The following is a 23718-nucleotide window of genomic DNA, read 5'->3' as shown; positions in this document are numbered from 1 at the left end:
GAGCTCCTACTGGTTTGTCAGCATTAAAAGTCCAGTTGTAAAATTCTATGGCTTGAACTTCAGTTGTTACACCAGCCCTAACTAACAATGTCTTTCAAAGTCAATTCACTTCACATCCATACCACCTTTAAAATGTTTCCCATGTTAGCTGGAAAGACACACTTTGGTCTCATACTGACATATCCAGTTTTCTTGTGTGACGTGCCTTTCAAAAGTTACTAAATAATACTAAATGACATCTTGTTTGCTTAATTTCATAAATTCCACAGGAAAAACTAACTCAAATAGTTGAAGTACTTGGCAGCTTACTTTCACAAATCCCACAGGAAAAAATAGCTCAAATAGTTCAAGCACTTGGCAACAAAAGAATAGCAAATCCTAGGCCAAAACTGCCTGTGCAAACACAGTCAGCATCAATCTTTTAAGCATACTTGAGGCAGAGATATGAAAAAACAACACATTTATTTACAAAGATTAAATCAAAACAGACTAATATGGCAAAGTTAATCTTAAGAGGAAATTATATTATTTATACAGTATATTAGCAAATTATCAGTTTTTAGAGGTCATTCACCATTTTTATTCCAAACACCTTCATTCCCACACAACCCTTAGAGCAGCCAGGCTGTGGGGGTTACAGTTCAAAGCTGCAGGCCTTAGGCTTCATTCCAGATCTACACAAAATTATCTGATCATCCTTCATGCCACATCAAACAAAATCCACAAATGAACTATCCAAATCAAAGAACCATAACTCCTCAAGCAAAGCCCCTTCTCTAATCCACTGTGATCCTCCACTTGTGGAATTAACTGTTTGACTGCCTGTTTTCAACTTGCTTCCTTTCATACCACACTAACAGAGAATACATTTTCCATTAACATACATAATACAGTTATAATTTACAAATTATTGTGAACATTTCAGAGAGGAAAGTTAAACTTTAGACAAATTTAAACACATATTCCACAGTTTCCATAAAGACCTCTGTGTGTGTGTGTGTGTGTGTGTGTGTGTGTGTGTGTGTGTGTATATATATATATATATATATATATATATATATATATATATATATATATATATATATATACACACACACAGATAAATATGGGTTCTTGCCAAAACAATCAAGTCTGCACTCCTGAATTCAAAATGTTGAGTTTTATGCCACACACAATATGAAAATGGCTCAGTCAGAAAAAACAAAATTTTTAGGTATTCTAAGAGTGAGTGGTGGGAGAGGGAGACAGGCTCGTGTATATGTGTCTGTCTTGTGTATGTTTTTCTTCTGGATCTTAAAGTAAAGTTTTAACCATGGAAGTAATTTATAATGTATAGGACTTCTAGACATGAATTGTTGAAAGCTTTATCAGTGTCTGCCACGTTTTTTAAAAAGCACAGATTTTATACTGGAGATAAGAACTTAATGTTGTTACTTAGATGTAAGGGATGTTATGAGACAAGCTATTTGGGATCTAAATGGAAGAGAAAACCAGGACTGTCATAACTATTTATGTAACTATGGATTATAAGAATCAATGATAATGGCTCTTTCCTTGCCTTAAGATGTACTTTTTGAATCAAATGGAAGTAGGCTACAAATGGCATCCTACTTCAAATGAATGATGTAAGAGTTGGTCTTCCATCCTGTGCTGCAAAAAAATGATGCAAGTGGAATCTGGGTACGTATGCACTGTCCAGAGCTAAAACTAGATCTAATTATAGATGACATCAGTAAAGGGGGGCTGTGATAAGAGTTACAAATACCGATCTGCTAAAATGCTTCCACAAACCATTTTGATGCCCACACAATGTAAACCAGTCATAACAAGCCCAGAACCACATTTTCATGGTTTACCAAAAGAGTATAAATAAATTATTCCCTGTTTCTTTTATTTTTTCCTTTTTTAAAGATCACATTACTCTGGTGGGTTTTGTATGACCCAGAATGAAGCCTGGTGTCAAAATACCTCAGATTGGGTTTGCCCCAACTTGTTCTATGTTTATGTGGAACTTAGAGAGCACATTTCCCTGCGACAATATCCTAGTTGAGCTCCTCATCTTAACTTTGATGCATCCATTTTTGAGATGAGAGAAGGGAGTAGAAGTAAAAAAACAAAATGTCATTGTTATAGGTTTAATGGCAAAGAAAATCAAAGCATATCTTTCTGGATGGATGGTAATGCTGCGAAGACCTTTGGGTTCCAGTAGGCTGATGGTGGCCAATGATCTTCCCAGCTCTTATTTTCCCAGGGGAGGAGTGAGTTTATTTCTTCTTGGTTTGTATGGATGATAACAATGGCAGGAATTCTGGATGACAAGAGATCAGTGAGCGGGGAAGAGCAAGTTGCTTTTTACATCTTACTTTTTTCAGGGAACGAGAAGCATATTTCTTTCTGCCTAGCTAACAGCCTTCAGTGGAGGTTGGGATCTCTTGCTCAGACAGACATGTGACAAGGGGAGTTCTGCCAGATCATCCTCAGCAGGCACTCCAATCATAAACCACACTGTCATTACTGCACCCCTTCTGGGAGGAAAAGGCAGGGAATGTAGTAAATCCACAATGAAGAGACTTTCAGGTGTCAGCACACTGCTGTATTAGAATGTCTTTCACTCCACTCCTCTCTGTCATAGTTACAAAGAATGAAGACTATCACAGCACAATAAAGACAACATTTTAAAACACTGAGAGAGACCCTTGTCTAGTATGAAGACTGATTCCAAAGGTTTTAAGTGTCAATTCTTGTCTACTTGAACAGTCTCTCATGTGAGGTCGAGTGAATATATTAGACCTAGAACTGGTACATGAGTTCTTGTACAAGGACCACGTTTCATACTGGTCATGAAAACCAAAGTTGTATACTTATCTTAACAACAGATCCATGTTGTCCTATTTTTGTACAGTTCAACCTTTGGGACTCGGATCTGATTCAATCTGACATCGGCAACTTCAAACCTTTGCAGCCAGGGCTTTGACTCCTCCCCTACTCATAATTTCCTTTCATCTGTCAAAATACCTCAGAACAAGTATGCCCATATAACAAAAATATACACAATAAGTAATACAAATTATAGATAGATAAAAAGGACAAGCATACCATATTGACAGTATGATAACTAACCTGTTGAGGTTAGAGATAAACAGACTCCCATAGATGCTGTCCATTCTCAGAGACGCTGATGGTAATAATCTAGAAAGGGGATGGTGGGAGGGATGCTGAACCAGAGAAAATAAGACAAAATGGATTTATTATTATGGTAAATAAATAACTTTTGTATCCGATGTTGCACATTTTTATCTGATTCAACCTTTGGGACAGAATCCCTAGCTACATGATTTCCTGGGTGGACTTATAGAAGAATTTTCCTGAGAACAGCAGAAGTAAAAGAGGAACAAGCTCTGGACTGTACATCCAGTTTATAGTAAGACACAAATATGCACTGTAAACCAGGTTGCAGCGGCACAAATATCAATCGTAAACTGAAATTGCAAAACTGCAGAAGCTGACACTGCTCTTGTGGAATGACCTATCTTTTTTTTTTTTTTTTTTTTTTTTTTTGAGAGGTTTAGACCCAACTACTCATAAATAAAGCATATAGAGCTTGATAGCCATCTTGAAAGAATGATATTTGAAACACCTTACCCCAGACTAGATTTACAGAATGCAATGAATAATTGGCCGGATTCCGTAAAGTTCTTAGTTCTATATAAATAGAATCTAAGTTGTCTACGAACATCAAGTAAATGTAACGCATATTTTTCTTTGTTAGAGTATTTTGTAAAGGATACAAGCAAACTGATGTTCTAGTTTATGTTGGACTCAAATGCCACCTTGGGAATGAAAGATGGGTTTGGTTTTATAAAAACCCTGTCTTTATGAAAAACTAAATAAAGTGGTTTACAAGAGAGAGTTTAAAATTCTGAAATCCTCTTAGCAGAAGTGATCGCCAACAAAAAGATTGTTTTCCATATCAAGAACTTAAGATCCACTGAACACACTGGTTAGACTGAGCAGTTGAGACCAAAGATATAGGAACCAAACCTGCAGAGGCCAGTACGGGGCAATAAGGATCACCTTGGCCTTGACCCTTCTGGCTTTCTGAATGAATTTTGTTATTAGAAGAAAAAGAGGGAATGCATAAAGGAGACCCATGGGTCAATTGTAGATCACAGTGTCCCTCTGTGACTGACCTTGTGGTGGGATCAGAGCAAAATAACTGCTGCATTTGTTGTTCAGGTAGGAGGAAAACGGGTCTCAGCAAAGTTGGCAACTAAAGATTTTGTTCATTACTGTTGTATTAAGGGACCACTTGTCTGTTGCCATCAGAAAGTGATGGGAAGACATTGCCAAATAGCAAACCTGCATGGCTTCTTGACACAGTGGGTAAGCTCTTGTTCCCCCCAGTTTGCTGATGTACCAGGCCACTGACATGTTGTCTGTCTGGACTGCAATCACACCCATAATGCCTGCAACACCAAAGGACTGCTCTTAATTCCAGAATACTGATGTGGAGATTGGTCTCTAAGGGTGTCCACGTACCTGGAACGATCTTCCCATCGTAATGCCCCCCTAAAAGGAAAGCCTCTCTGGTAACTACTGCTAAAGCAGAAGGTGTAGGAAAAGGATGAGATGTCATCAGTACTGATGATATGATCAACCAGTCATTGTATGTTCTACATACTGAAGTCAGTCTGATTGGAATGTTGACAGGGGTGATATCACTGAAACCACTGAACTGAGATTGCAGAACCCTCATATGGAACCTGGACATGCGAACATAAATAATGATCAAAGCTATCAGATGAAAAAGTTTTAGAATTAAGTGTGATGTAGGGGATGGGTTGTCTAGAGTTTGTCATGCTACCTGTCGGACTGAAAGAATCCTGTGCAAAGCTAAGGTGGCTATTTGAGCTGTGGTGTTTAGGTGGCATACAATAAACTCCAGATTTTGAGATGGGAGCAATTTACTCTTCTGTCTGTTCACTGTAATTCCCAGATGGTGAAGAAGTTGGTATAGAATTAGCAGATCCTTGGTTGGAGCAGTGAGGAACCAATCATCTAAGTACAAGAACACCTGGAACCCTTGCAGTCTGGGATAGGCTGTTACTGCTGCCATGAATTTGGGGGCTGTGGTAGGTCCAAAGGGCAGAGCTCTGAACTGAAAATGATTGGCTCAAAGACAGAAACAGAGAAATCTCCTAGAGTGTCTGTATATCTTTATGTGGTAGCAGGCATACTGGAGATCAACACAGCACATCCAGTCATCCTTTCTGAGTAGAGAAACTGGACTGAAACATGGCCATCTGGAATTTTGTTTGCTTCATGCATTGGTTTAAATGACTTAGGTTAAATATTGGCCTTATGTCCCCTGTCTTCTTTGGAACCCAAAAGAACCTTGAGTAGACACCGAATCCTATCTGGTTTAGCAGGACCAGCTAGATGACTCTCTTTTCCAGAAGTCTGTTTACTTCTGCTATTGCAGATTACAACTGATTGGATGGTACTACGGGAACCCTTGTTTTTGCCCAAAGCATTATTAGAAATGGTACTGAGTATCCTCTGGTTACTATCCTTAACGCACAAAAATCTAAAGTGATGGCCCATAGGAAAAGATTCCCCCTGGCTGCCTCCAGAGTGTGGCAGTTGGGCAACCCTTCAGGAGTGCAAGGATTTCCAAAAAAAGATCCTTGAAATCCTTGGTTTTGAGGTCCACTTCTGCCTCTTGGGCAACATCCATTGAAACTGCCTTCTCCTCTGACACAGGGAGGTTTGTTCAAAGAAGTTTCCTAGGTAGGACCTTGTGATTTTCAAAACATTTTCTTTCCTCCTCACTGATTCCTGGAAAAGGTTCTCTGAGAAGTGGAGAAATAGATTCCAATGGTAGAAACAGTGATAACATCTTGTCACTTCTTGTTAATGTGCCCTTAACCTCCGGGCCAAATAATGTAGTGCCATCACAGGGAGCATTGATGAAGGACATCTTAAAGCCCTCCACAAAATCACACAATTGCATCCAGGCATAAGGCTATACTAGTACATACTGCCCTAGCTATCTCATTAGCTGCATTAGAAAACAGGCACATGGAAACATTCAAAAGAGAAGATAAGGGAGACAGCTGGGATTCCACTGTTTTCTGGTAATCCATTGGCAAGTTACTTGACAGAGAACTGGTGATCTCTTGGTCAAATCTCTTTGAAACTGAATACTATGGGCCATGCAGTTCAGCACTCTCAGCAAAAAAGTTGCTGAAGCTTATGTCTGTTTTCCAAATCTGTCCAAGGCACTGAACTCACTGTTAGGGCATGGACAGATGAACTTTAATCCAAGAGTTCATTCTTTGTAGCTTCTGCTATAACCATAGCATCAATGTGGGGTCCCCCCACCTTACTCCAATAAAGTCCGTCTTTTGAGACCACCAGAATGCTGTCAAGATTTCTTGGTCATAGGCCAGTGATGGCGAACCTGTGACGTACGTGTTAAAGGTGACACGCCACAATGTTTTGGGTGACACACCAGAGTTCACCAAAACCCAAGTTACCGAAGAAACTGAATGAACAAAAATACAAAAAATGTGTAATCCTGCACAAAACTCAGCGACAAAGAAACTCATTAACTGATGTTGATCAAATCAAATGCAGTGTGTTTCATACATTTTTTTCAGTTCAATTCAAAATTACTATTAAAAGTAGGATAATTTTTTGTTGCACTATTTTAAGCACCATTATCAGTGTGCATATCGTGTTTTCTCAATTGTAAATCACTGATTTTTCTTTTACTTTTATAATACACAGCAGCACACGATTGGACTGTATTTTTTTTTTAATAAATGAATATGTAAAGAATTGTTTCTCTTTTGTTCATGGGAGTGTGGGGGGTGGGGGAGTGACACACCAGCAGAGTCAAGATAGGCATTTTCCAAATTTTTGACATGCCAAGACCAAAAAGTTCACCATCACTGTATAGGCAGTGCCGTATCAAGCTCCTTACAGATTCACTGACCTACTACATCAATAAGAGCATCCAGGTTAGGGACCACCCAGGATGTAGAAAAGCCAGCTACAAAAGCCTCCAGGTACATGATTTCTTCCAGAGAACGCATATCACTGGACAAAGTGGAACAACCGCCTTTCTGTTGTACCAATTCAAAAATTTCTCCAAAGGAAATATCTCCCATGTGGGATCTATGGGAATCTTCCCTTTCCTCCATATCTGTGTCTTATGTGATGGACTCTGGAGATGAATCCAAGTGCTTCCACTTGCATGTCTGCTTTCTACATACCTATCATTAGGGAATATCTGATGACAGGTCTGAATCAGACTAGGAATTGAAGGAGAGTACGTCCCTGAGACTTGTGGAGACTGACTGTCCCTGTCAACGAGAAGGAGTGGATTCCTGAGGTGAATAAATCTGAGGTTGGGTTGGCTCTAAAAGGGATGGAGGCACCTCTTCTCTCGAATATAACAGGACCCGATTAAAGTAGAGGAAGACACAGGAGTTGAGGAAGTCTGTCTTTGAGCTGGTACCAAATCAGACCCCAAAGTCCATTCCTGGTTCTGAGGCAGGCACTGGAGCCGAGCTATCGAGAACCAATGCTCCAAAAGGCAAGGACAGCTCTAACATCTTTGGAGTTAAACACTCTCTCTCTCTCTGGAAATCAGCTCTGAAGCTTTGACTCTGTCTCTCATCTCAATCCAAGAGATTTGGAGTCAAGACACTGGTTCATAGTCAGAGAGTCAAAGTGGATGGCACTATTGCATCGGCATGGATGAGCTAGGGATTTTTGGACCCGAAGGCTTTGGATCTGAAGGATGGACGTGCATTGGAGCTGAACAGGGCAGGATTGATGGTGATGTTCCTGGGTCTATGAAAGAGGACAGAGCCTGGAGGACCTCCAACAGTATCTGCATCTGGAGAAATTTCTGCATTATCCTGTCGATGCCGGCTTTGGTGAGACTCCTTGAAGAACAGGCAGACCTAGAAGAAGCAATTGATGAAGCCCTGGAACATGGTTGCAGAATGGGGTAATGGATATGAGGGCTAATTGGATTTGGAGTGAAAATCCTGAATGGAGATGGAGAATGGATCTGAGGCTTTGGATCCAAAGTCTTTGGTACTTTCAGAGCCAGGCCTGCTTAAACTATGGGGTCCAGGTACTGTTTCCTAGTTATTTCTATACCCTTCTTGGGAGTCTTTTCTTTAGCTGGCTCTTTTGCCTTTGGAGCTTCCCTAGCTTTCTCTTTTCCCTTCTCTTTCTCCTTCAGGGTGGAAGCTGCTGGGAAAACAATGGGAGACCCTGAAGGTGATGGAAGGAGTCCCTTCAAGATTAGCTTGTCTCTTCTGCTCTGGATAGCTTTATGACCAAAAGAAGCACCCCTGCTCTTGTGTGAGTAGATCCAATCTGTGAGGAAGCTTGTGGTAATTGCCTATGGTCATTTCCAAAAGAAGGGAGGACCACAGTTGCCTAGGCCAGAAGGGAGTCACCACAATGATCTTGGCAGATTCCTTCTGAATCTTCATAAGTACCCTGGATATTAGTGGAAAGGGTGGAACGCATACAGGAACATTCCTAGCCAAAGAAAAGGCATCTATCTTACAGGCCTTCTTGCACAGAGTCCTGGAACAGAATCTTGCCACTTGATTGTCCAAAGCAAAGGCAAAAAGGTGTTCTTAAGGAACTCCCACAGATGAATCAAATGCTGCAAGACCCCCTGATCTAGTTTCCATTCATGAGGGTCTGCCCTGGTCCTGCTCGGCTCATCTGCCACACAGATTTGGTCTGATGGAATGCAGGATTTCTGTAGAGTGTGATTGTGCTGTGAAAATATATCCCAAGCTAAAATGGCTAGTTTGCAAAAGGGGCATGAGCTGGTTTCCTCTTGCTTGTTGATGTACTACAAGACTGTGGTATTGTCTGAAACCACTATGAAGAGGTCCCAAGGGGGCAAAGATTGTTCAGAGAGTTGAGTGCCTTGATCAGGGCAAGTGTATCATAGATATGTATGTGCTTGTGTCTGTCCTTGATATCCAACACCTCTGCACTTTTATCCTTCCTGAAAAAAAAGTCAGAAACATCTGTGGTGACTGACTGCTTTGGTGCAGGAAGGGAGAAGGGGAGACCTGGTTTTAAGAATATCTGTTGTCTCCACCAAAATATTTCTCTTCTGACAAACTCCAACACTGGGATTTGAAAAGATAAAGGGTGTTAATGCTGGAACGAAAAATATTTTAGATACCACTGTATCTGTCACATATGGAATCTTGCTAGGGGTATCATGAGAATCATAGATGCTATGAGACCCAAAATCCAGAGGTATTCCCTCTCAGTGACTGAAGTATAAGTGGAAAACCTTAGAAACAGATCGAAACATGGATCCGCTTTTTCCTTGTGAAAGAAAAGGTCTTTGAACTGAGGTGTGTAGTTGACAACCAGGAACATAATCCTGTGTGAGGGAGTCAAGAAAGAGTTTGACTGTTCTTTTGGAATCCCAGCTTGTGTAAGAAAGAGATTCTTGAAACTTTGAAAAAGACTCTGCAAAGATAAGCAAGTGACCTAAATATCGAAAAAATGCAAATACTTTTAGCCTGCAAAGATTTAGAACTGCAGCTAGACACTGTGTGAACACTCTTGGTGCAGTGAATAGTCTAAAGGTTAAGGTAGATTAATAATGTGGTCCAGACATATGAAACTTTAAGAAATGTCTGAAGTTTGGATGAATAAGGATGTGATGGGAAGCATCTTATAAATCTAGTGTTACCAGTATATTTAAAAAAGAAAGAAGAGATAACAGGCTGTGAAGTGACATCATTTTTAATTAAGGCACTATAAAAAGCAGGTTTAGGAAACAAAGATCAAGGACTAGTCTCCAAGCATTTTCTTTCTTTGGCACTAGGAACAAAAGCATCTGATGAGGAAGAGGAATGACCCCCTAAAAAGGAGGAATTTCTTCCTATTGCCATCTGTAACCTTGATGAATGATATTCAGGACCCATCTGTCAGAAGCAATCTGTTGCCAAAGATGGAGATTAAGACTTTCTAGAAGAAAAAGGGGGCTGTAGTGGGAGTGGGCCACAAGGTCTTTTGAATGGACATTCCAACTTGTTGGACTGTCCTTGTTTTTGGGAGGTTACAGACTTCCTTCCTTTTGGAACTCTCTTGCCATTCCTTCTTAAACATCTGTTTATTTTGTTGAGATTGTTTATTCTGTTTTCTTCCAAAAACAGAAGAAGAGAAAGAAAACCACTATAGCAATTTGGAAATGGAAAGTTGAAAAATCTTCAAGATTCCCTAGATCAGTTTCTCCTTTTATCACACTTTTTGATCATCTCTGCAACAGAGAGGCCAAATACTAAATCTGTATCCAAGGTAGAAATTAAAATCTAATTTTTAACATCATCTGGAAGGCTCTCAGAATGCAACTATACAAACTTCCTTAAGACGGTACCAGTGTCCAAAGCAGTGGAAGAAATACAACTCAGTCATACACAATCTGCAAACAATGAGTAGAGACCCATGCAAAAGAAGAAGCTAAGTTATGTATAGCAGATTTCTCCTCACAAGAATAAACTACAGATAAAACATTCCTTATACTTTCACAATTTGCAAGAACAAACATTAACATATGAACCTGACATTTCAAAATTCTGAAAGCCAAAATTGCAGAAGTATACACTTTTTTCCATACCCAAGAATAATTTTTCCATCCTAATCAGAAAGAGTAGGATTTAAATTCATTAACTAAGTGCTTAGCAGCAGTGGGATCAACTAAGGCTATAGCTACTGGGTCAGGGTTGGGAACAGTGTATGAAAATTTAAAAGACTAAGGAATTCTGCCATTTGAGGGGCAGCTGGTTGACTAACAGAAAAATAAAAGCTGATAGAACAGAGGAATGGGCACAACATTCTGGTACAACTGGAAAACCTTCCCTCTTCCTTCTCCCAGGACCAACAAGAGTGACTCTCCCTTGCCCACTGAGGGGACTCCAACATCTGCAAAGGACATGACTAACTTCTGGTCCATAGTGACTGTAGGTGCTACACCAGAAGGATCCAGAGTAAAAGATGAGTGGTCTGAATTACAACAAATGGCCACAGCAGAGTCATCCACCTGTGGCTGAGGCAAATCATTAGCCTGCTGTGGCAGCAAAGGCTGTTTGCTCAACCTTTTTCTTTATGTGGCTGGAAGAAGAACCAACCGTGGGACCGCCAGTCTGTTCCATGGTGAAGCTGAAAATTGTGCCTCTTTCCTGGGAAAGACAAGCAGCAAATGCCGGTACAACTACCAGTCTACAAAAGTTACTTTTTTAACAGAAAAAAACACAGTAAAAACACTTTCAAACACTATGCCAGCTCACCATGGAAAAATAAACACAATTTCTCCACAGAAAATATGTTTTCAGTTAGTTAACACTACTTTTAAACTGACAGAAAAAAATGAGTACCCCATTTAAAAATGCATTACAGTCTTGAGAAAGCCCTTTAAAACACAACACTCCTAGCTTTAAAATAACTTTCCTGAAGAAGAAAGTAATAAAATGTCAATAAATTTAACATAATGGAAGTTCTTTTTTCTCCAAAGGGAACTTATCTGCCTTAGCAAAGGACAGCACAAGCCAACCGTCGATCCTCAAAAGCCTCAGAGAAGTGTACTTTCTGGCAGTATTAAAGCTCTGAAGGGATTTACACCCAGTCCTTTCTTTTAGGCAGTTCATTTACAACTGCTTGACAGTTTGGGTGCGTGTAAGCTTCCCTGAAGCTTTGGAAAGCTGGCCAGCAGTAGGATATAACCCATATTGCTAAGACTGTTGCAGCAGTGATGAATATGATGAACATTTTCAGTTAATGTAACCTTGAAACAACAGCAGCCCAAATTTCTGCTTTACCAGAGCTCCCTCAGATTTCAGATACTCTTCCACAGGCATCCATAAACTAAACAGCAAATATGACTAAATATACAGTCTTAAACAAACTGCGTATATACTATTCTCCACCAAAGCACTGGCACTTACAATGCCCTTGTTTAACTGACAGAGTCTCATTTTTTTGTAGGTGGTGCAAGGGTTAGAAGCCCTGCAGGAGAAGTGTGTGAGGGAATAGCCCTCTAAAAAAAATTATAGGCACAATATATTTTATATGAGCTCTGTTCCTTCAAGGAAATATTGTCACAAAAATTAGCTCAACCAATGACTAGTGATCCAGTAAAATGAGATATCAGATGAATATACTTCTATTAATTTCCAAATAAAGGTATGTATATATATATATTTATATATATATTTATAAAACGTTATATTTTTATATATATATATATATATATATATATATAAAAATATATATATATATATATATATATATATATATATATATATATATATATATAAAAATATATATAAATATATATATATATATATAAATATAGATATATATATATAGATATATATATAAATATATAAATATATATATATATATATATATATATATATATAAAGAATACTCACACAAAGTTTAGAATCAGCAATAATGCTGTACACTGGACACCTTAAAACATCATGACCACACAAGAAAAAGAAAATAAAAAAGTAGAGATCAGAGCTCATGCTACCTAAAAAGCAAAAGCAGAATTGAATACTATGACCTTTTCAAAATCAAGAGAAGAACATACACTTGCAGACTGCTATGAGCAATGTACAATAAAGAGGAGGAGGATGGAAGACATTTCTTCAAAAAATTAGCTTTGCAAGATAGAGTAGAATACAGAACAAGAGAGTGAACAATAATGACAAATGGGTACAAGAGTTGATATGCTGCAACACCAAGGGGTGGATAAATATGTTGAGGGAAGGGTAACATAAATTCTACTGTGTATATTTCACATTGTGAATACCTTAAATATCATAACATCCTGTCCCTGTTAACAGTTCTGTATGCTCATAAAGATTAGACAGGTTTTTAAAATATAACTCCCATATAATATCTCAATGCTTTTGTAATTTTAAACTGTCTGAAGCAATATACCTACCTCAAGTTCCATGTGAACACAACAGGCAAGTCCATCTCCAGCAACTAATTCAACTGCATCTCTGCTCAGTCCATAGTAATTTCCATTGTAAGTCACTGTCTCAATAAACTTACCCTGCAGATAAAGTGGAATAACATAGTTAAGAAAAAGCTAATTCATGAGAATGATTAACTTGATGATGTATTTGAAAAAATAATTGAAAAACATTCACCACCCGATCCAAGTTATGTGATTTAATGAGTCTGTCTGTTTGGCCAATTAATGCACATGAGCTAAAATCCATATTTAGTCTCCACCTGAGCCCCCAGTTCCTTGCATGCTTGAAACTTTCAAGTGTTCTTACCCCCACCACTAGCCAGGACAAGCCAATGTATATTTATTTTATTCATTTATTTGTCTATATTTTGTCAGCAAAGAGAGTCTATCTGAGCAGACCCCATTTTCAGTGGAGGCCCAGGGAGAAAAACTCCAACCATAATAAACATAGACAAAACTCTTTAAGTAATAGTGGCTATTAAACAATCCTACATACATCAGAAATAAAAAAAGCAAATAAATGATACAATGAAAATGACACAGCACTTGTGTTCTTCAAAAATAATAGCACCAATACATATATCACATACTAGGTGTTATTGGTCAAAACTGAATCAAAAACTATTGTTTATACTTAATATTTCTGTATTCTACGGACATTTACAATGCCTAATTTCTAAATTCAAGCATAAAGAATTATTTCTATAAACAGCATTCCTGCACTCATAATTATTACATGAAATCCTGTAGTTTTCATGGTTTTCATTAATATTCCTAGTATTTAGAAGCATAGAGGAGGAGGAAATATGGAAACAGAATAAGAGGAGAGAATGCATTCAGAAAACGATAATATGAGGAAAGAAACAGGGCTACAGGATAAGTGGAAGCTTACTTGTATAGTGGTAAGTATTGGTGACAAGAAATAAGAAGAGAGCTGGTAAAAATGGGGAAATTGAAAGTGGGAGGATGCTTGAGCTAAAAAATAGTGAGAAAAGGAAGGAGAAAGACAGATGCATATGAGGTGATTAGGACAAAAGATGGAGGAGTAGTAGAAGAGAAACTGTAAACTAGAGAAAGGCAAGCTATAGATAAATAGAGATGAGAAGAAAGAGATAAAGTGCCTTTGATTATTGGGAAAGTCTGATGGGGCAAAGTTCCTTTGCAATGGAGGTCCAAAATGAAAAGTTCCACATTTCATACATTTCCACAAGCAATTACCATGAGCTAAAACACACACACACACACACACACACACACACACACACATATATATATATATATATATATATATATATATATATATATGTTACCAGATGATCACCACATTAAATATATGATACAGAATTTACAACATGCTTAAGTCTCACATATCTATATTACATTCAGAATTATCTTACAGTTTATGTATAAAGTCCCACTGAAATTGTAGTATACAGTGGCACATTTTATCCTAACAGTTATTCACTTGAGACCTGTAGACAGGACCCCAAGTGAGAGGATTTTATTATACTCATTTGATTTGGCTGCATAAGGAGAAGCCTTAGTAATGGTGTGGGTATAAAAACAGGTTTGTTTTGTTGGCAGGTATGGCTTCACTGTAATTTCAAAATATACATAGATGGGATACAAGTAGAATGAGTAGGGGGCTTAGTAACAGGGATGTTACAAGTGCAGAACCATTTCGCAGACAGGTACATTTGCAATGAGATTTGAAATTAAACAAGATGAAACATTTCTGATGGCTGTTGAGAGAGAGTTCTAAAGTTTACCAATGTATACAGAATATAAGCAGTCACCATTATGGTTTTTAGAGTAAGCACCAAGTGCTTGTTTTCATGAATGCAGTTCTCTGTGAGGTGAGTGACAGTTTAATTACTGACTAATGGCATAGCATCTGTCTGGACTATAGAGGATGTTCTGTGCAGTTGAGTGTAGGCTAATATATTAGGTAGCTCCCAACAGAAGGGACTGAAGTGCAAGACATTGATGTGGTTGGTTAATGTGACTACTTGCAAATTTTGCCATTTATTATATGACTGTTCTTGTTTGGCAAGCTGAGAGAACTGTATGATAGTCAATCCGGATGAAGCATACAGGAGACTAGAGGGTAGACAGGTTTAGGCTATGGTCTTACATGCATACTTTGAAAGAAATGGTTTGACTTTATAAAGAAGGCCTAGTTTATGGTTGATTTTTTTGAACTGTGTCATGGATATGCTGCTGCTATCAGCCTCTAATTGGCCAGACTGCCCTGCATATTACTATTTATGTGTGTTATTGCTATGTGGCTTCTGATCAAGAATGGTATGGCAGCTGGTGGGGGTCTAGCCCAATAATCTCAAGTGATGGCAGTTGTCCCTTACAGGACAAAGTCTGTGGGAAATTGGAGAATTCTAACAATTTTCCATTGAGAAGTGCGTGTGTGTGTGTGTGTGTGTGTGTGTGTGTGTGTGTGTGTGTGTGTGTGTGTGTGTGTGTGTGTGTGTGTGAAGCAATAATCTGTTTGAAAAGCAGTTACTTTGGGTAGAGCACTAAAGTGAGAAAGGGGCCTGTGGTGCTAGAAGAAAGACTTAGCTTAGTAAGTGGTCATTGTGTAGTTTTAGTCTGGGGTGGCTACTGAAAGCCCATACATAGGGCAGTAGTGCACATTCCCTGCATGTTCTTCTGGCCAAAATGATTTGGTAAATTGTTTAGTGAATAGGATTTGTGTACATCCTTTTCTACTTTAACCTGAAGAGTGCCAGTAGTGTGGTTAGAGAGATAATTCCCCTGGCAGCCATCAGACCTATTGTGAGCTGTGGAACAGATCCATAGCCCATGTTCATCACATAAGAAGTGTGAATTGTGTGTCATTGGATGGAATCAAACCTCATCAGTGCCAGGACCAGGTAGTGCTTTGGTTGGTAGCCGTGGGATCCAAACCTTATCAGTGCTAGACTGGGCGCCACAGAGATCTGCAACAAAAGTGAAAACAGCGAGGAATAAACAGCAGAACTGAAGAGTACTTGCTAAAAAAGTCTATTTTGAAAATCTGCTTTTAAGGTAAGTTCTTACATAATACAACCACACTTTAAGAAAGACTTCTGCAACAGGCATGGTAACTTGATAAATCTCACGTAAACTATACCTATATATCCTCAAAGAGCAGACAGTAGCCTCAGCAGTGTTTTTTTTTTTTTTTTTTTTGGAAGGAAGGAAGTATGTAAGCTCCACTTGGTCAAAAAGTACTCCTAATACTATATCCTAGTTACTGTGTTTAATAAAGCTATATAGATAGATCTGACAGCATCACTACCAAAATGACAGTCATTAGGAGAACTACTTTAGTTGCTGCCATTTTAAAGGACTAAAAACCGAAAAAAAGCACCTTGAGCCACCAATAAAACAAACTCAGACTTTATTGAATAATCCACAAATAAAACGCTTAACTTATTCACAGCGTTTTTCGTCACTATGCAACTTCATCAGACAAACAAATCATGAACTCAAACCCCTAAATATATATGCTTCACAACCAGTAATTAACTAATCACCTTCCATCCTAATTAAAACACTTTCTGAAATTCAATTCTCACAAAGGAAGCAAAACTGAAAGCCATGCATCAAATGTAAAATGAACTCTTATTGTCATAATAAAATCAGAAATAATCTGTTTTATATACATAAATATCAAAAATACACTAAAATATAACAATATATAAATTTATAAAAAATATGTATAAAATAATCTCGGTTATGTCATTCTTCCAAAACTATCCAGGAGCTCCACCATGTGGCCAACCTAATAATTTCATCAATGCTAAAAACATTTTTTAATGATAAATACAATAAACAAGTTTAAAAACCTAAGACATACAACTACCAACATTTAATATGTTGAAACACATTGACATCTTAAAAAAAGGAATGTCATAAAACTAAAAATAGACTCATAATCTTGCAGCTATTAATTTGAGGACAGGCACCAAAGACGTGTTCATTCAGCCCTGGTGACCTACAAGCCTCTAAGATCAATTGCCAATACAATTCCCTCAACTCTATTCTATTTTCCCAACCCCCCCCCCCAATATTATGTGGTATCACTTCAAGTATGAAAAACAGGAAAGTGGCCTCTTTACATGTAATAATATGTTTATACAGGGCATTGTTTAGGTCCTGCCTACGAATATCATACATGTTGCTCATAAATTCTCCTTCTTAACGCCCTTTCCGTTTTTCCCACATAGAAAGAGGAGCACTTTTTGCATTCAGCTAAATATACTATTCCTTTTGTATCACAACTGGCATGAACTTTACTCAAAAGGAGTCTATCTCTGCTCAATAAATAATGGCACTCCTTGTTCATCACAAAACAACACTGTGTACACATTTGTATGTTCCTTTTTTCCTATTATTTAATTCACTTCTTTGTAGGCTTCTTTCCAGCATGTTTTTAATATTCCTATCCTTTCTATAACTAAACATGATCGGTTGCTTAAAAATTGCATTTAAGTCTGAAAACCTGGAAAACAATTTCCAGTTTCTATTAACTATATTTTTAATTAAGCCCGACTCACAGTTAAAATTCAATATATATGCACTGTTGTAGTTTTTCTCCTCATTTTCTTTATTATTACTATTCCTTACATTATTAGTTTCTGCACCTTTCCTTAGAATTGGACTAAATCTACCTTTCCTTCCTTCAGTAACTTCCTTAATCACCTCATTAATCAGATTTTCTGGATATTTCCTTTCTATAAACATCTTTTTTAACTTATGACATTCATTTTCAAAATCCTCTATCTTAGTTGTCATCCCTGATATTCTAATGTACTGTCCTTTAACTAAATTCCTTTTCTGCTTGAATGGATGAGCGCTTGTATAATATAAATAAGAGTTGGAAAACGTATCTTTTCTATAAATCTTTGATTCAAAAGTCCTATTTATTACATTTTTATATATCATCATATCTAAATAATTTAACCTCTCTTTATTTGTATTATATGTGAATTTCAAGAATCCAGTAGATGAACTGATGTATTGCAAAAATTCATCAAGTTTGTCTTCTCCATCTATCCAAAAAAAAGCACAGATCATCCAAATACCTTCTATAAAGGCTCTAACAATTTTTATAGGGCGAGTTGAGTATAAATTTCTTTTCCCAAGTATTTAAAACAATATTTGTGTAACTGGGGGCACAAAAGGCCCCCCACAGCAACCCCTTTCAACTGCCTAAAAACTCCCCTTCAAATACTATGAAATTTTTATAGAGCACCAACTCTAACAATTCCATAATAACCCTCAATTCTCTCCAATTAAATTTCTTAGTGTCAAGTAAAGCCTCTAAAAACCACTCCATACCCACTTCATGTGGTATAACCGAGAACAAATCCATGATATCCACTGTTACAAAAATAGTTTTAGTATCAAACAGCTTTTGATCTACATTTCTCAGAAAATACCAGGAATCTTTTAAGAACCCTTCCTGCTTTATCCAAACTTTTTTAAATTTTTGAATCAACATATTTCGCTAAGGTATATGTTTTTGATCCATTGGCCGAAACAATTGGTCTAATCGGTGGATCCTGAATGTTTTTGTGTACTTTCACAATACCAAAAATAATAGGAATTAATGGTTTTTCAATAAATACGAAATCTAAAGTTTGTTTCTCTATTAACTCATCATTTAGAAGTTCCCTGAGTGCCAAATCAATTTTAGAATGAGCAATATTAATTTCATTAATAGATACTTCCTCCATTTTAGCTTCATAAATAATGTTTTCCATAATGACCATTCCACCCCCTTTATCCGGCCTTGATAGTCTAATGTTTCTATTTTCACTTAACTCTTTTAGTAGATGTCTCTCCTGCCATGTTTGATTGGAGAAGACCTTTGACTTACTCAAACCTTCTCTAAGTTCTTTCTCAACCACAGCTTCAAAATTCTTTAGCTGGGGATGTAGGGCAGGGATAATTATACTTTTCTTCTTAAGTGCAGTACTACAACAGGCAGAACAGTTTCCTACCAGGTTATTATTATTATTCTCATAAAGTAGTTCTAAATTCTTTTTCCTGATAAATAACTTTAGATCTATTAAGACCTTACTAATGTCACTCTTGTACTTAGGAACGAACTTCAGCCCTTTCATGAACAACTTAAAGTGCCATTCATTGATCTCAACATTACTATAATTAAAAATATTAAAGTTTTGATATGTATACACATGCTCATAAATCTGAATGGTATCCACACCTACTGCTTCTTGATCATCCCTGTTCAATATGGGAACTTCCTCTCCCTGTGGTACTCCTACACTACCTGCCTGTTCCTGATTCTCTCTGACGGTCTCGGTAAATGGAATTCTAAAGGGTTACTTATGTTGTAATTTTGAATCTCAAATTCAATTGATTCCTGTTCTTCATCAGTAAACCTATGGTTATTAAAAGTAACATTGTTATGTACTCTATTATCTTCCCTAACCTCCCATCCATTTCTATTTTCAAAATCTCTTTCTATTTTAAAGGACTAGCCAAAAAACATTCCTGTAAAAGGATGTTAGATATAGAGGTAAAAAACATTGCAATTTTTTTTCAACTTATCAATATGAACATATAGTAATATATACAAAACGTCTTGCCCTCAAATCTTTCCATAAGGGTTACAAAGATCTGAAAAAGGCAAACTTCTGCTGCTTTCTTTTTTTTTTTTTTTTACAGAGATATCACAATATAGCCTGTCATGTAAGTTTAATGTGTGAAAATGCTTTTCTTCCAGGTTCCCCATGACTAGAAGAAGCCCAGATTCAGAGATGATTCCCTGAGGTTTAGCAGACAGCACTTTAATGAATAATCTATAATTATTTCATATTGACTCTAGGTTCTTTGGAACAGTGGAATAAAATAGTTCTTTTACACCCTGATTTAGTGATATGTTATCACATTAACGATGGTCATCATGAGGATGATTCTCCACAAATGTACAGTCTTTCTTTGAGAACTACTTGGTGTGCTAATTATAGTTGATATTTTTGAGATATGATTTAGGTGATATAGTGCTGAACAGCTACCCTGACTGACTTTAAATGTTAATCATAAACTGTTGAAGAACCACTAATGAGCTGAAGATGGTGACCAATGGTTACCATCTCCTTTTGTGTTTTACGTAGGGTTGAAGACTATATGAGTTTATTGCTTATATGTTTTATTAAGTTTTTATTTTATTTTTGAATGCTTGCTTAAATTTGACAGCTATCTATTTTAAGTTCATGTTCAAGCTAAGGTGACAGACGGACACATATATACAGCTTTGATATCAATGGTAGTAATATTCTTAACATATTCAATAAGTGTCTGTGAAGTGTCAGGAGGTGTAATGATTAATTACTTGTTTAATATCACATGTATGCTATTTCTTGTGAAATAGTGGTTCCCTACTTGACAATTTTGTGTATTCACTTTTATCTGAAATGGTTTAACCTGAAATAGTTTGAATTAAATTTTGAATTAAATTTGTATTACATATTCTTTCTTCAAAGACCTTTATTGAATTATCACTTGTGACATAGGCAAATTTACATTTGTATAAAAGTAATCAAAGTGTATTAAAGTACCAACATTATACTTCACATATATTGCTATATATCATAAAGGGATTATATCATATCATCAAACCGTCAAAACTCTGAATGCGAAAACATCGAACTGGTAAGTCTGAAGACTGAAAATATCGAAGCCGCGGAACATTGAATTCTTTCCCAGGGAAAGAATTTGGTAGGCCGTTTCCGCGGCTTCGCTGTTTCCTCCACTGGGGTGCGATCTTGAAGTTGGTATATTTAAGTAGTGGAGGTGTGGGGGGCACAGCCTCCCATGTTGGGGGTGTGGGGGTGAAGCCCCCTACATTAGAAATAGTTTGTAGTGTTTGTGTGTTTCGAGCTTTGTACTGGAACAGTGATTTTTTTCCCAGGGAAAAAATCGCTGTTCTCTGTGTTTGGGGTTTTCAGCTTTCGTGGTTTTGGGTTCGATGTTATCACATTCGAAGTTCTGATACTTCAATGATGTGATATAGACCCTATCATAAAACCTAAGCAATATTACATAAATTATTCAATTCCTGCCTTTTTTAAACAAGAAACATCTTTATTAAATCATCACTTACTACACAGGCAATCATACATTTATATAAATGAAAACAAACCACACAGACACAATTCTAGTCTTAAGCATTTTACATCACAAACTATACTGACACACTCCAAGTTGTAAACATTATACATCACTTATAATCTACCCAATCTTTCTCATTCAAACATTACATTGCTCATTTAAGTCCTGCTGCCTTTTAAATCGTATTCCTCCCTTGTATGTACTGTTCCCAAAATTCCCATTGTTTCCTATGTAGTTTGCGCCTACCCTTTTTTTAAAGATCTCAATTCCAGTTGTTTTATCTTGGTTACTATATTCACTACTTCCAGTACAGCTGGTTTAGATTTTGATTTCCATTTTCTAGTAATTGCTTTTTTGGCAGCCACCATTAGTAGACACAGCAAGGCCTTACCATGTCTAGGTAATTCTGATTCTGTATCATAACTCAGAAAAATCATCTCCCTCGTCAGACCAATCCACCAGCCCAGCGTCTCTGACAGTGCATCTTGCAGGGAATATTTAAAATCCGCCAACTCATTTCATACCCAGAAAATATGTTCCCAAGAACCTCTTTCTTCTCCTTCATACCTCCAACATTTAATGTCTGCTTAAAGGAAAAACTCTCTGGAGTCTACTTGGGGTATAAAAATATCTATGTAAACACTTCCAAGCAAAAATCTTAAATCTTCTAGATTTTAGTTGCATATTTGGGAGATGTATATATATCCTCCCATTGTTTCTTTGTGAACTGCTTATCCAGTCTCTCTTCCTTTTTTAACGGCAGCCTCTGCTCTAGATTCTATTAAAAACTCTACCACTGCTGGTCTTTCATTTAGGACCTCTGTTTCTTTCTCTTTGCCTACACTCTGATATTAATCCCTGATAGGAAAGGTAATCTCTAACCTTCAGTCCAAATAAATTCTTGGTGTCTTCCATTCCATCATCTTTCCCTCTCTTAGTTATTTGCTCCCAATTTCTTGGCTCCTTTGCCAATTTTCTCCAATAAATTCTGACCTCCTCTTGCCTATTGTATGTATTTCTAATTGCAGTCATCCTCATTGGCAGAATCTCCTTTCTCCATTTCCATGTTGGTTTAGTTCTTAGAATACTTTCCGCTACTTTATGGATATAATATTCTGAATGATTAGTGTTATTCTCCTTAAAAGCCTGCATCCAAATTCCCGGTCTCTCCTTGTTTGTTTAACTTCCTCTCTTTCATCATCATCCCTTTCCACTTTGAATTATAGTTTTCTGCTTGTGCTATATATAGCAGTCTTAACAGTGTAGCTCTGAAATACCATGTAAAATTGGGTAATCTCAATTTGCCCTGTTCTACTGGAAGAATCAGCTTATTCGACTTGACTCTTGCCATCTTCCACTTCCAGATAAAGTCCTTCAGCTCTTTATTAATTCCTATTCACAACTTCTCCTCTGGTTGATAACAATATGAATGCTCTGTGTATAAGACTAAAGGGACTAAAAACATGTTAACTGCTTGTATCTTACTATCCATCCATATAACAAAGCTTCCATTTTCTTAGTTTTTCTATTATCTTTAATTTAGACTCTTCCCACACATCTTCAGCTGCCACACTAGAATCATTTTAATCTATACTCCTAAATATTTCATTTTATCATATTCCTATAAATATGGGTATTCCTGAACCAGTTCATGTTTGGGTACATAATTTACTGCCATTGCCTTTGTTTTAGCTACATTAATTTTGTATCCCAAAAAGATCTGAAACTGTCTCAAAATGTTCCACAACACTGTAATGTCTTTCTCTGATTTTATCAAGTACAAAATAATATCTGCAAATAAAGCCAGCTTTTGACTACCACACCAATTATATCCTTGAATTTCTGAGTCCCTTATTTTCTTTGCCAATGGTTCTAAATGTAATGCAAATAATAGAGAGGAAACAGGACACCCCTGCCTGGTTCTTCTGCTCAAGCAGAAATTATCAGAGAGAACCTCAACTACTTTAACTTTCACCTCCAATCCCTCATATATTCTCCTAATCAACCTTATATTTTCCCAACTTACTGTGTCAAATCTTTTCTCTGCATCAAGACCCACCAACAACAATGGTATTTTCTTATCTCCTGCTTCCCTCTGGATCATCAGTGTTCTGTTAATGTTGTCAAATGTTTTCCTCCCCTCCACAAAACCACATGGGTCTATATCTATCAGTTTTGGTATTACGTTTGCCATTCTTTTAGCCAGTATAGACATGAAAACTTTATAATCATGGTTTAGTATTGAAATGGTTCTGTATGAAGCTGGATCTGATGGATCCTTACCCTCTTTAGGTATTGCAGCTACCACTGCTTTCTTCCAGGATGGTGGTACTTCTCCTCCTTTTAAGAAACTGTTAAACAAAATCTTTCCAGATCTTTATCAGGTTTTTTCCTCCTAGCTTGCAAACCTCTACAGGAATACCATCTATTCATCGAGGACTTTCCTGTAAATTAGTTAGACATCAGAATTTTATCTCATCTCATCTCTTCCTATCCTAACTGTTAGTAATGGAGCCTCATCT

At 37.2% G+C, this 23718-nt stretch overlaps 1 protein-coding gene across 3 annotated transcripts in view; it reads right to left on the bottom strand.

The window, feature by feature from the left end:
• LRGUK (leucine rich repeats and guanylate kinase domain containing) overlaps positions 1-23718 on the bottom strand; it is a 1953320-nt gene that overhangs the window by 619378 nt on the left and 1310224 nt on the right. For all 3 annotated transcript variants that reach the window (XM_044088664.1, XM_044088665.1, XM_044088666.1), the window contains one exon: positions 13019-13132. In XM_044088664.1, coding sequence (XP_043944599.1) covers positions 13019-13132 — 114 coding nt within the window. The remainder of the gene's footprint in view (positions 1-13018; positions 13133-23718) is intronic.

The sequence above is a fragment of the Protopterus annectens genome, chromosome 11.part0 (genome assembly GCF_019279795.1).
Source record: "Protopterus annectens isolate FY-2018-M chromosome 11.part0, PAN1.0, whole genome shotgun sequence".
NCBI classification, from domain to species: Eukaryota; Metazoa; Chordata; order Ceratodontiformes; family Protopteridae; genus Protopterus; species Protopterus annectens.
This window is presented reverse-complemented; position numbering and strand designations above follow the sequence as displayed.